The sequence below is a fragment of the Mytilus edulis genome, chromosome 13 (assembly GCF_963676685.1).
Source record: "Mytilus edulis chromosome 13, xbMytEdul2.2, whole genome shotgun sequence".
Taxonomy (NCBI): Eukaryota; Metazoa; Mollusca; class Bivalvia; order Mytilida; family Mytilidae; genus Mytilus; species Mytilus edulis.
The window spans coordinates 50,596,771-50,611,141 of record NC_092356.1 but is presented as its reverse complement, the minus strand read 5'-3'; the positions used below and the strand labels follow the sequence as shown (position 1 = coordinate 50,611,141).

The 14,371-nt window shown below is 32.1% G+C and overlaps 1 protein-coding gene across 1 annotated transcript in view; it reads right to left on the bottom strand.

Moving 5' to 3' along the window:
• Window positions 1-4,365: 4,365 nt before the first annotated feature.
• The window catches only part of LOC139501531 (uncharacterized), a 40,087-nt gene continuing 30,081 nt past the window's right edge, over window positions 4,366-14,371 (bottom strand). Inside the window, exons 10-15 of the mRNA XM_071290644.1 lie at window positions 13,331-13,437; window positions 11,144-12,364; window positions 9,897-9,942; window positions 9,348-9,604; window positions 8,865-8,907; window positions 4,366-4,964 (exon numbers count right to left, since the gene is read on the bottom strand). Of these exons, the coding sequence (XP_071146745.1) occupies window positions 4,669-4,964; window positions 8,865-8,907; window positions 9,348-9,604; window positions 9,897-9,942; window positions 11,144-12,364; window positions 13,331-13,437 (1,970 nt within the window). The 3' untranslated portion in view covers window positions 4,366-4,668. The remainder of the gene's footprint in view (window positions 4,965-8,864; window positions 8,908-9,347; window positions 9,605-9,896; window positions 9,943-11,143; window positions 12,365-13,330; window positions 13,438-14,371) is intronic.

The following is a 14,371-nucleotide window of genomic DNA, read 5'->3' as shown; positions in this document are numbered from 1 at the left end:
ATTGACGGGCAAGTCATCTGCGGGGCTCGATATCTTCTCTCGGTTTTATGTTTTATTGTCTGGAGTCGTATCAGGTACCATCGGGTGATAGTATTTATGGGACGAGTCTACCTTCCAATGTGTCATAACATATGAAGGGCATCTTTATGAGCTTGCGACTTTTTGAACTATTGTTGTTGAAAGTGACACGCGCAGAAAATAAAAGTTTACAAAAACTTATATTTGAACTTGATTAAGCAAACAAATAGAAGGGATGTAATTATAAATTTGCAATTAAAATAACAACAATTACAAATATATTAAATTTTTTGAATAAAACATTATAATTATCTTTTATTTTATATGAAATGAAAAAGGTGTAGTCTACCTGCTTTGAACCGTAAATGCTTTGTTCCTTCTTTCTTCATTAAATATAAATTCAATCCCATCACTTAAAGAATAGACAGCCATATATTGCTATTAAAGGAAATACAAATTGTAGCATTCTTTTAATATCTGGGTAAATCCATAATACGATACCTTCTATTGTGATTTTTTTTAGTTTATCGACTTTATGAGCAAAAATGTTTTTTTTTTTTTTATATTGTCTATATATGTATTCATTTAATTTAATTAATTTGTTCCTATTGATCAAATGAAACTGTCACTCAAATGATTATTATGTCACATTAGTCTAATCACTCTACATAGTGATGTACATGTGCATGTGAAGGTCAGAAATACATTGTGTCTATATTTCATGTTTTATTGTAGGTATGTGTAGATCCCATGGGATATTGTGCAAATTTGTTTGGGAACTTTATAAAATTTCTGCTTCCCAATTGTTAACTTTTCATTTCTATGTAGCTGCATATGGAGTATAATCTCCCAGTCAATACGACAGGGCTTGTATTTCCTATCATGATTCCTTTGATAGAGGGTTGCTTTTCGAAAGGAAGCTTTCATATCAAGAGTTGTGGTGGAAGTGGAAATCATCCTTACGTAAAGTTTACGAACGCCACCACGAGTAGGTTGCCTGTTATGCAATATCTGTTTCGGAGGATGGGAACCATGTGTCCGGAGCACCTTAGATAATCCCAGATTTTAGTGGGGTTCGTGTTGCTCAGTCTTTAATTTTCTATGTTCTGTTTTATTAACTGTTATATGGGGCAAAATGTTTTACCCTGTACCGTATGAAAAATTCCAAGGGATCCGAACATCTGACAAAAAATTCTAAGCCTGGCATATATAACTACACCCTTTATTCACAGCAAAGATTGTATTTTATGAGACAAAGAACTGACGTTTGGATTATCTAAGATATCGTATGTGACAAACATCAGTGACGAGGAGCACGAAAACTCGTACATTGTTAGAGCAAGACAGCACGATAAACCCTGATAAATCTGAATCCCGATGTTGCATGGTGTTCTTCAGTTTTGTAATTATAATTCAGATATTAGAAAAAATTGTTAAAAAAACTTTTTTGTTTCAACTTCGTTTTTGGTAGTATCCATTTGACGTGGCTCTGTCATAAAAAACTGAAATTGTGATCTTGTGAAATGGTAAATTTTTTCTTTCATTTTTGCTAATGTGCTTGGTTTATATGCCTTTTTGTGTGTTTTTTTTTTTGTTACATTTTTGTTTGTTTTTATAGTGATTAAGATTATAACACAATGTTGACTGCTGTTCCTCTATTTTTGACATTTTTACCGATTATTTCTGTTTTTACCCATCGTTGTTGATACAAGTGAGTGGTTTAGCTAGCTATAAAACCAGTTTTAGTACAACGTTTTCTACATAAGAGAAAACCTGTACTAAGGCAGGAATATGGCAGTTGTTATGATGTGTATGAGCTTTTGATTATGCCATCTGAAAAGGGACGTTTTAGATTTTCCTAGGATTTCGGAATTTTGTTGTTTTACTTTTTACAAGATTGAAGGAGTTTATTTTAGGCTGCTTTTTTCTATAAATCAAAATTTTTTCATATTATTTCATAATCACACTTGAGGCACAAATCAAAGACACTACATTTTATGAATTTAATTTCATCACAAGGTTAATATGTCTCTTCGTATATAACATCAGTAGCTAGAAAAGAATGACATGATACACTGCACCTGTTTACAAGAACGATAACTTTGACAAAAATAATTAAAGGGAGACAATTCTTGAAGAAATCAAACAAATTATTTTTCTGTGTGTACTTTGCAAATCTTATTATCTTTGCAATTAATCAATGAAAGTTACAAATCCTCAATTGCATTCTTTAAAAATTTGTAAGGACATAGTAAATATGACATACGGAAATGTCATTTTCTTTTCCTGTATGAATTAGGATTGATTTTGATTGCAAGGATTATTATCGATTTAGAAGAGGGGTGTGCGAAGATGTGGGATTTTGCAGACATTTAACAAACGTCCATGTCGGGATGTTAAATTAATTCATCAAATTATTTAAACATGTAATTGATAGTTGTACGACAGTAAAAGAAAACCAAGAAATAACATGAATATTTCATAATTAAAATATGTATAAAAAATCCTTTGATTAATACAAGGAGTTAAAATTGTTGTGGCGGCATTTTAACTTGTAAAAAGTATTAATTTTCAGAACAATGCCATTCAACCCCATGACAAGTATTCGATTAATAGTACATAATTATTCAATTATGTGTTTGCACTTTAATATGCATCAGAAAAGCAACATATTTCCGTACATAAAAAGAGGTTTCTTAGTACAGTTGTCTGTGAAAATGTTATCAACAAATTTCTTCAGGGAGCATGTAAGTAAACAAACATGCACTTATATATATGATAACAAGAACAGTCATATAGCACTTTACTCACTTTATTTTTACTAGAAGGTATTTTTAAAAAAAATGGCGTTTTCTGTGGGAAAAAGATTGTTTCGATGACAAATTTAGGAAGACTTAGTATATAAAAAAAACTACATTTAAACGTCGTATCTCAGATATTTCCGACTTTTTTGTTTGGTTTTAGAGGAGTTGCGGCTCAATGATATCAGTCTCTTCCTATAGTTGTATGTAGATGGACATTGGTTGCCTCAGCTTTGGCTTCAAAGCACTGCAATTTTTCTTTGCTTTTTATTATGTATATATCCATTTGCGCGATCGATCACGACGAAAAGCAAGTATTATCTCTTTAGTAACCATAATTCAAACATTTCAACTTTTCAAAAAAACATTAAACGGGGTGGGGTGTTTATAGTGCCAAATACTACACCAATTACAATCAATGTTCTGCCAATTTGAATTAATTAAATTATAATCCTGGTACCTTTGATAACTATGATGTAGCTGAAACGCACGTGTAGTATATTATATTATAAGCCTGGTACCTTTGATAACTATTAGCATGTCGAAATTTTCTGTTGTAATGTTTATTTGTGTATTTCTCTGTCCTAAATGTTCTTGCATTTATTTGTACTGTAGTCCTGTCATGTATTGTTGTCATTTTAGTGTTATATTTAACATTGCCATAAAAAGCGCGAGGTTTGGCTAGCCTCAAAACCAATTCCTGTACCAAGTCAGGAAAATGGCAGTTGTTATCTTATAGTTCGTTTCTGTGTGTGTTGCATTGTCGTTTTGGTTTTTGTTGCACTTCAGTGTTGCTGTTGTTTCGTTGTTATCCACTATAACTGATGTGTTTGCCTCAGTTTCAGTTTGAAAATCAGCTTTGTTTTCTCTCAATCGATTTGTGACTTTCGAACAGCGGTATAATACTGTTGCCTTTATTTATAAAAGGTACGTGCAACATTTGCAAATCTTCATACAATCTGGAAGTCCAACCAGTACAGTTTGTGGACCAAACTGCGAATCTACAACAGCAATGTAAAATCTATGGTTCAGAAACTTGGAGAGTTTTAGTAAGTGAAGTGACCTTCAAAACTTTTTTTAAATTCTAAATACCAAATTATGAATACCATAATTAAACCAACTTATTTTCGTAGGTACTTTATTTTGCTATCAGCCATTTCTTAGGGTTCATTTATTTTTGTGATGATCTTTCTTTTCGTGTTTTCATATTTCAAGTTTGGTACATTTGCAACGTTTATTTTCGCCTTTATGAAGAAGAAAAAAACGCTCGCTACGTTTAATTCATCAAAACTTTCAGATTGACCGTCGTTGTGTGTATTTGAAGGCAGAATTTGTCGTTTCTTTAAAATTTATTCTCAGCTTTTCTGTCCACGTTTAGCTTTTAAGATCGGACCTTTATATATTCTCCTGTTTTTGTGGTTTATCGTTTGTCTATATGAATAGCCGTTGTCTTTCACAACTCATTCTTTTTTACAACCAATATGAGATTCTTTCAAATTTGAATTTATTAAAATACTATATGGCGTTATTTTCTTTTTTACAAAACTTTTTAATTTGTGACTTTTTATTCAATTTATTAACCAAGAGTATATTCTTTTAGCAGATCTTTAAAATGCTTCTGAAGATGATTGAATGTCAAATTTCGTAGACGGTGAATTATGTTTCTATTTATTACGATTATCAAATACTGTTGATAATAGGGAATGCGTAGAACTTGTTTTGATGATGACGGTTTCCTGAACTCCAAACGCCAAAAAAGGATGTGTTGCAATAATGAGCGTCAAAGCATGCGGTTAGTCTGAAACCATATATGTTAACTTCAGATGATATGGTTAAAAAAAGTTAAGACCTATAGATGGCTCGTGTTTGATAGTAGTGAAATTATTTCGTCTAAACTATGTCCCTTTATTCCTATTTCTTGGAAGATGCTTAGAATATTATCTAATGTTTTGTGTTGACAAAGTAATAGTATTTCACGAGTTGTTTTCACTGGATTGTCTCTGTTTTGTTGTAGAATTTGGTTGTATTCCACAACATCCAATCCAAGTTCAAGGGCCAGAAACAAGCTCCTTGTCAACAGCCTTACAGCCATCTGGTTTATCAAAAGAGGGTATAAAGCTACCTCCCGTGACCTGTCAGCCTTATCTGAAAAATGAAAAAAGATCATGATGAATATCAAATGTACCACAAAGGAAATTTTATTGAACATGTAGTTATTCTTATTCCGGAAAGAAAGAAATTGCTACCGTGAATTTGCAGATCTATCATTGTTGGGATATTGTTTTTACGAAGAATATGCAGTAGTTGGTGTTAGACCAATGATAATAATCTTATGTCAGAAGGAAAATATTTGTCATAAATCTTTCGAACATTATAGCGATCTTTAAATTGGAGCATCGTTGTTCACTTTTATACTATTTTCATACGATAGTAAGTTGTGGTTATTCTTCCACTGTAAAGATATGTAGACCCCTGTTACAGCTTAAAGCGATAATAAACTGTAAAGGAAAACATCTTCATTAACTTTGACAAGCGTTGAAACGTTTATGCGATACGAATTAGTGCAATGTATGACATACGTAAACCAAATGCGTTGGTTGTGAAGATAACATCAAGCTGTTTTCTGAAGTAGATACAAAACACGAGAAGTAAATGTTAAGATACAGTATTTAGTGTATTTAGTGAGTTTGCAATAAATAAATAAGCCTGATACGCCTACCGTGTCGAGACAACGGTCCCGCCCCTTATAGAGTTCATGCGATTTCCTAAACGTTTGTTTTGTTCACACACCGTTGTCAATATAATGGAATTTTATGCGACTGTCATACAAGTGAGAGGTTTAGCTAGCTATAAACCAGGTTAAATCTCCCATTTTCTACATAAGAAAATGCCTGTGTCAAGTCAGGAATATAACAGGTGATATATTTCAGCTGTTAATTTCGCCATTTGATTAGGAACATTCCTCGGAGTTCAGTATTTTTGTGATGTTTTGTTACCTTGATTCATCTCCTTTTATCTATGACGTCATCATTTAATCGATTTAAGAGATTTGTAGATTGGTAAACTACTGCTGCCTTAATTTAAACCAGTAACCACTTTTCCTTTTAAGTTTTAACTTCAATTTTGTATAAATTCATTAAGAGATATATGTATAATCTTATAAGAAACAAATCAGGGAAAATTCACCAGATTGTTTTGTTCGCACGTTGTTTTTTAAAATAATGCGACTGTTATGCAAGTGAGAGGTTTAACTAGCAATAAAACCCGGATTAATTCACCAATTTTCTGCATAAGAAAATGTCTGTACCAATTCAGGAATATGACAGTGGTTAGCCATTCGTTTGATGTGTTTGAGCTTTTGATTTTGCCAATTGATTAGTGACTTTCCGTTTTGAATTTTCATCGGAGTACGGTATGTTTTTTATTTTACTATTTTCACCATAAATACGCTATTATGTACATGTCACAACAAGAACAATAAAAGAGGGACGAAAGATACCAAAGGGACAGTCAAACTCATACATCTAAAACAAACTGACAACGCCATGGCTAAAAATGAAAAAAACAAACAGAAAAACAATAGTACACATGACACAACATAGAAAACTAAAGAATAAACAACACGAACCCCACCAAAAACTAGGGGTGATCTCAGGTGCTCCGGAAGGGTAAGCAGATCCTGCTCCACATGTGGCACCCGTCGTGTTGCTTATGTGATTACAAATCCGGTAAATAGTCTAAAACATGGTTATGGTTATTCAAGAACTTGTGTTACTGTGACCATGTTCGCAAGATTAAAAAACAGCACACAAAATAATCCTGCGAGCAATTTTGCAAACCTGCGCATCGGTTCAAATAGGAAGATGTTTTGTGATTTCCTTAACAAGATGCATAAGGTAAATGACAAATAATGAGTCGAAGATAAACCAACAACTGCATACAAACTAAATTAAACGATTCTAATGGTAAACTCGCGATCGGTACTCGGAAGGGTAAGCACTAAACAGTTCATGGTCTACTGTGGCGAGTTGCAAGTGTAAATCCCTAATATTAATCACATTCAGTATTCTAGCAATCGAGGAAAAATGAACAGGATTGTGATTACATCCAATTTGATTTGACTAGTTTAGATAAACGATTGTACTTTATGTTATCGGATATCCGTGGTTAGAAGAATTTATTAATCCACGGGTTTTTTAAATGTATAACAAATATTCTCATTTATATATAAAGCACAGCTTTACAAAGGTGTGTTCAAGTCCGAATCAGTCTTTTGGAAAATCTGTTTCTCAAAATCTGTGTGATTTATTGACAATACATTTTGTTTTTTTTCCTAAATTAGGGACGACATGAAAAGTTCAATGTAGGATAACAAAAACTTAATTCACAAAGTTTTTTTCACTGACCCCTCTACCCCCTCTTAACTTAATTTGGGAACAATTATTGACCAATAGGGATATATATATATATAATCGATGTTAATTAAACACAACTTGCAGCAATTTTGACCCAACCCACCCAAACTATTTGAATTAAGTTTGTTTTATCCCTCATTGTTGTCGTCCCTTAGTTTTGCAACCCCCTCCCCCCCCCCCCCAAAAAATGCAGATCAACATATGCGTGACAGATTGCCAGATTTTTTTCTAAAAACTATCCACAGCTTTAAAAAAAATTGTATTTCCAGAAATTATGTACTGACCATCGTACGTACAAATGGATTTATATGCCATCTTCAGAAGGGTTCTAACGAATTCTTTAGTTTTTAGTAAAAAAAATGGAAAAAAAATACATTTTTGCAGCAAGAGCCGATTTTAAGTTTTTGGATTACTTGGTCAGAAATTTGATTACTACCTCGCGCACTCGACTCACACACCACAAGAGACCACCGGCGCGGTAATGTATACCATTTAACAGAAGATATCATATTCATCCTTTTCTATGATGAATTGATAAATTTTACATCAATCATGAAAACATCTTTTTTTATGATTGGTATCGGGTCAAAGAGTAATCTGTTATTCTTCATTAGTTAACGTTTAACACCTATTATAATGTGTATATACGGTGTATTAAGTTCATTAATAGTATACATACACCTTATCTTTTATCAATGTTTTGTAATTTTCAATTACCTAATTGGTTAAAAATGGACCAATGAAAAAGTGGATTGAGAAAATTATAGTAGTAGTATATCAAATTTAATTCTAATCACTGGAAAAATAATCAAATGATATTATAAATCAACACGTTTTAAGTTTTGTTCAATGAACGTGTCATTTGTATATATGACTGAATTAGATTTAATTTGTTCATTCTATTTTATGCATAATTAACTCTGTTATCCAATAAATGTATATATTTGATTCATAAGTCGTCCATCACCAATAAATATTGGAATAACAAAACAGAAAATTCACACCTAATGTTTTATACGTGCTTACAAGTGTAAATCAACAGAAAAATAATAACGAATCGCAGTCAATCTGCTTAAATGATAGCTTATTAATTGGCTTCTCTTTCCTATAAAATTTATTTATAAATTTCAATTACAAAGTTCGTTAATTTTACACGCACTCTTTTTTTTTAATAATGTAGTTTCCGTCTATTAGACATTCAAACTTATATAAATCTTTGCGTTTGGTGTTCCTCTTATGATTAATTCAGGCAAAATTGCAAAAATAAAAATAAAACTCGCCGATTTTCATAACGCTAAAGTAATCATAGCATTTATTTAGTTGTACAAAATAGTAATATGGAAATAATTCGAGAACCACATACTCATTTGTTTACTTTAACTATGAATCTTTCGTTATACTCAAAAAGACCTTTGATTTGCTTCATTCATCTGATATATTCTTAAAATATCCAATTGTCAAGTTGCCTTGTGTGAAACGCTGGACCCCTTAAGGTGTATATACATAGAACCAGGAATACGTAAATCGACATGCACTTTAAAACTTACTACACTGCTTTATGAGATTACGAAACTTGCTATAGTATTATCTTAATTATCCATGTCATGGTAAAAATATAATTAAATGTTACCTGAATTAATGAGCCCATGGTCATTGTTTGAATGTCTATATATCTGAAAGACAAAATCACAACACGTGGGTAAATATTAAATTTTCGTTGATTTGTGTGTCGTATCCTGACGTTTCAACGTTAACAAAACCAATGAAGGAAAACTTGTACAACCATTATGTTCTACTTAAGCAAAATGAAGGATGTAACTAATGAAGCAGTATATGCTTACCCTTTCAGAGCAGTTGTAATCACTCGATATTGAAAGAGTTCGTCTTGTTCAGCATAAGTTTTTTTTGTGTTTTTTGTTGTTGTTTTCTTTATAAATCTTTCAATAATTTTTCAAAAAAAGCTTATCGTTATAAACACACTTAGAAAAGGTTTATATAAAAAATGTCAAACTTAAAGGTTCTCTCAAAAAGCGGAAAGTTCATAAAATGTATGTATGCTCTGACGATCAGATTTAATTTTTACATGAAAGAGGTCATCAAATAGTTTCCTTACCATGCACAAACTATGTTTTTGTTCACCACAATTGATCAGTCTTTTCTGTAGATCCTTCAATGTTAATTGTTTTGCCGTATTTCTCCAACCGATCAGGACTAATAGTAACTGAATATCTATGTTAGAACTGGTATGCTCTATAAGCTCTGCTCTCACTGAATTCAAGATTTTTCGTCTAGAACCTGGTGGCAATCTTCTTATAATTCTGCAGAGATCTGAATCGGTGGCTGTTTCTGTCAAAGACTGAGCACTCAAGCCTATTGAACAATATAAATCAAATTTAGTTTTTGATTTTTTTTTCATTCGAAGTTAAGGTTTCATTTTATAGATTATTTTAACAAATGTCAAAGTATGGAAAAATAAACTCATCATAGATACCAGGATTGCAATTGTTTACGCCATACGATACGAAGACCGAAACATGATAAGTCAAGATGACACTTTACAAATTCACTACTAAACCCGACATTGTTCCATCAGAAGGATGGTAACATATTTTTTTTTTCAAATGCAGCACTGCTTTCCTTTTATTTCTAAAAATAAACATACCTTCACATGAATGGCTGCATTTTTCTACATCTAACATTGGACAAGCCTTTAAAATAAATTGCATGACCCATTTTAGTCATTATATAGTGTCTATATTCTTAGCTAAGCCAGATCAACTAGTTTTTAAATCAACGTGTATTCCATGACTGCAATATCAAAACAAAATATATTGATGTTCTACTGGATAGGAAATAGTTATCAAATGTACCAGGATTATAATTTAGTACGCCAGACGCGCGTTTCGTCTACATAAGACTCATCAGTGACGCTTATATCAAAATATTCATAAAGCCAAACAAGTACAAAGTTGAAGAGCATTGAGGATCCAAAATTCCAAAAAGTTGTGCCAAATACGGCTAAGGTAATCTATGCCTGGGATAAGAAAATCCTTAGTTTTTCGATAATTCAAAGTTTTGTAACAGGAAATTTATTAAAATGACCACATTATTGATATTCATGTCAACACCGAAGTGTTGACTACTGGGCTGGTGATACCCTCGGGGACGAAACGTCCACCAGCAGTGACATCGACCCAGTGGTGTAAATAGTTATCAAAGGTACCAGGATTATAATTTAGTACGCCAGACGCGCGTTTCGTCTACATAAGACTCATCAGTGACGTTTTCTGTGTATTATTTGATGGCTGCTGTTCCTTTGTTTCGTCTTTTTATGATAAACATGGTTTTGTATATTTATAGTCGACTTTTTGTTTTTGATTATCATGATGATGCTTTTACTTTAATTTTTTATTTTTTAAGCCATGACATTGTCAGTTTTATTCTACTTATGAGATTCAACATCCCTTTCATATCTTTCGCCTCTCGTTTCGAATAAATACTATCATGATTAAATTATTTGTGCGTGATGTGTCATTACCAAATTATCTGAAATTTAGACACGGCTTTTTCGAAAATTAATATAAAAACACAATATGTTGCCGATAGAATTTTATCTATCTCGATAAAGTGGTTACATGAAATATGACTAGTTTGTGAACGACGATTATCATATCATTATTGCAACATACAAAGATTAAAAGAAATGGTCGTGCTTAATAAAGTAATATATAAAAACATAGATCACTTAAATGCTTATATTTGATAAAGCTGGCAAGTGATTTTCTTCGTGTTTCATATGCACTTTAAAAGAAGACGATATATTTTAAGGGAACAACATCGAGAAATTTAAAAACGATAAGAGTTAAGAAACAGATTACGTTGGGAATATTTTACACAAGTATAATGTACCTGAAGTGTAAGGTTCCATACACGTAGTATTTCTTGTGGATCCACAAACGTCCCATGCTTTGTACATGTATAAGAATCGATTTGCTGGAGTTTTGTAGAGGCAACAAAACATGGAGGTGTACGATTACAGGTTTCAAATTCCACAGAAAATTCTTCTCTCTTCAAATCACTCTTAGTTGTAAATACATTTATTATTTGTTTAATGGTGTATGCCGTTTGTTCGTAAATGCTACTGCAGATTTCAGCTTTTGAAGAACATTGTGTTTGATTATCTGAAGTATTTCTAGTTACGTGTAAAATGATTCTGTCAGCATCCTTACTTATACTTAAGCAATATAATGGGTCTATAGTAAATGCAACAAAGTTCTTAAATACAATCGGCTTGCCATGAATGCGCTTGAAAGGGAATACATCAAACAATGCACATGCTAATTGTTTGAAAATTAACGAAACTTGAATACAATTTCTTAGTCTATATGCAAGACACGCACTTTGATCAAATTTTCTAAACTGCAATGCAAGTCCATCGGGTGCCAGCTCTTTCATGTATGATGACAGGAACAGTTCAATGTGATGCGAACCTGACTGTAGTCTAAATGAATTTGTTGATGCTAGACAGAGAGAACATGTTATACGAAACAGTGGATCATTAGCTGAAATGTAACATTTGGTGATACTTTTATCGACGTGACCCTCACTTACAAGCAGCAGTTTCTCATAAAGAGGCGCACATTCGTATTTATCATTACTTAACATAATTGACACGTGATTGAAAAATATATCTAATTTATAAAGAATAGAAATATCTACACAAAGGTTGTTAAGAGCGCCGTCTGATGGTAGACTAAGTAAATTTCCATTACTAGTTTGATATTTTAGGAATTTTTCTACATCTGACTTTGTTGGCATTGTAATATGCTTGGCTTGATTTATGCAGAGTTCTACTACACCTTTTTGACTGATGATTTCAGCACTATTTTTCCTTGTTGAAAAAATAACTTCTTGTAAAGAAAGCCATGTTGCTGGCACAGGTTCCCGTGACTCAATAGTTTTACATGCTATAGAGGAAATATGTCGGGTGAGTTTCATGATTTTATCAGTATATAAATCCTCTAATGTGAACTCTAGCTCATTGTCTATTATAACAAAATCACACTTGTTTGTGTTATCTGCAATGTCTGTCATAGTCTGCAGCAATTCAGAAACATCTTGAGATGCCCTCTAAAAATCAGGGAAAACTCATGAAAATGAAAACACATGAAAACATTATAACTATTTTTCAAATGTTTTATCTTTGAGTTATGTAATGAGTTTCATGATTTTATCAGTATATAAATCCTCTAATGTGAAATCATTAAAACGTTTTATCATGGGTTACGTAATAATATTGAAATCTAAATTAATATCAAATACATAAAGAAGATGTTGTTAACCCAACGACATAAATAATCAAATTGACATATATAAGTCATTATTCAGTCAGTGTATTCTTTCAATTTAAAACATTGCTGTGAATGTGACACATATAAATCAATCCCCCTTCAAATTTAACTTTAACGTAATTATTATACAATTGTATTTGAAGCCACCTTTGATCCGAAACAATAAAACAGAATAAATCTACGCCAACATACACATTCTCTAATAGAAGATATTTGTTGGTGTCTTGTTACTAGTATTCACTAAATACTAATTTAAAAGTACCCTAGAAAGATATGATGTGAGTAATCTGGTTTTCTTATATCTAGACGCATTTGACCCTTCTTTATAATAACAATTTCATTGGCGTAGTTCTTATGGAGGGTAGATTAAGATTATAATACAATGTTGATTGCTGTACCCTTATTTTGGATATTTTACCCTTTAAGTCGATTTATTTTGTTCACAAATCGTTGTCAATATAATGGAATTTTATGCAACTGTCATAAAAGTGAGCGATTTAGCTAGTTATAAAACCAGGTTTAATCCACCATTTTCTACATAAGAAAATGACTGTTCCAAGTCAGGAATATGACAGTTGTTATCCATTCGTTTGATGTGTTTGAGTTTTTGATTATGCCTTTTGATTGCTGACTTTCCATTTTGAATTTTCCTGGAATTTCGGTATTTTTGTTATTTCACTTTTCACTAAGATTGCATAGATTGTTTAACATGTTACCACATATATACAACAAATCGAAAATATACCTCTTCATTTGATCCAGAATTCAGAACAACAAAAATCATTTTAGAAAACTGGTCCGATGAATCTTCATTGCGTCTAGTAACTGCATTCATCAAGTATTTTATGTAATCTGTAATAAAAAAAAGCATTTCTTACCACTTAAACTAGAGATTCAATTTTAATCTGAATTGGAATTATTAACAGTTTTCAAAGGACTTAACAGTATATCATTTGATAACGTTCAGTTTCAGACTTAAAACTTTTATAGAAAAAAACTATACCTATACATTGTACCCCAATTTCCAACAAAATTAGTTTTTTGCTAAACCTAAATACCAAAGCTGCGTAAATTTGCAATAATCTTTACAATTCGTTACATATTAAGACTATCTACAAGTTTAACTTTTTTCAAATAATTAATCATTGAAAAGGTGCGGATAATTGTCAGCTTTCCAACCCGCACAAAGAGTAAAAAATAAAACAGCCGAAGGCCATCAATGGGTCTTCAACGCAAAATCCCGCACCGACTTAAGCTGGCCCTAAAACAAAAATGTGAATTTTACCAGAACCAGTGTTATGTGAAATGTTAACAAGAGTTCAAAAATAATCTAAAAAAAGGTTTTTGTTTGAAATCATTTTTTTTTGCCAAAGATAATATATATAGAATAACCATACATTGTCTCGAAATATCAATGTTATTTGTACAAGGCTTAGAAACAGGTAGAAAGCGAGGCTGTGCCGAGCATTTCTACCTGTTCCGAGCCGAGTACAAATAACATTGATATTTCGAGACAATGTATGGTTACTCTTTATATACTGCAACTCTTATTACTGTTCTAAATGAAGTATTTAGGGTAAAAACCATCATTTCTTAGTTTTGAGCGGAAGACGTAAAATTTCTGCGAACCTGTATGTTTTATTGACGTCAGAAATAAAACTCTACGGAAACACATTGTCAACGTCCTAAACAAGGTGATATACGGTCAGTGACTGTATATCACATATGAATATACGGTCAATGCAATTTGTCTGCTCAAATAGCACAGCTGCAGTATATAATAATA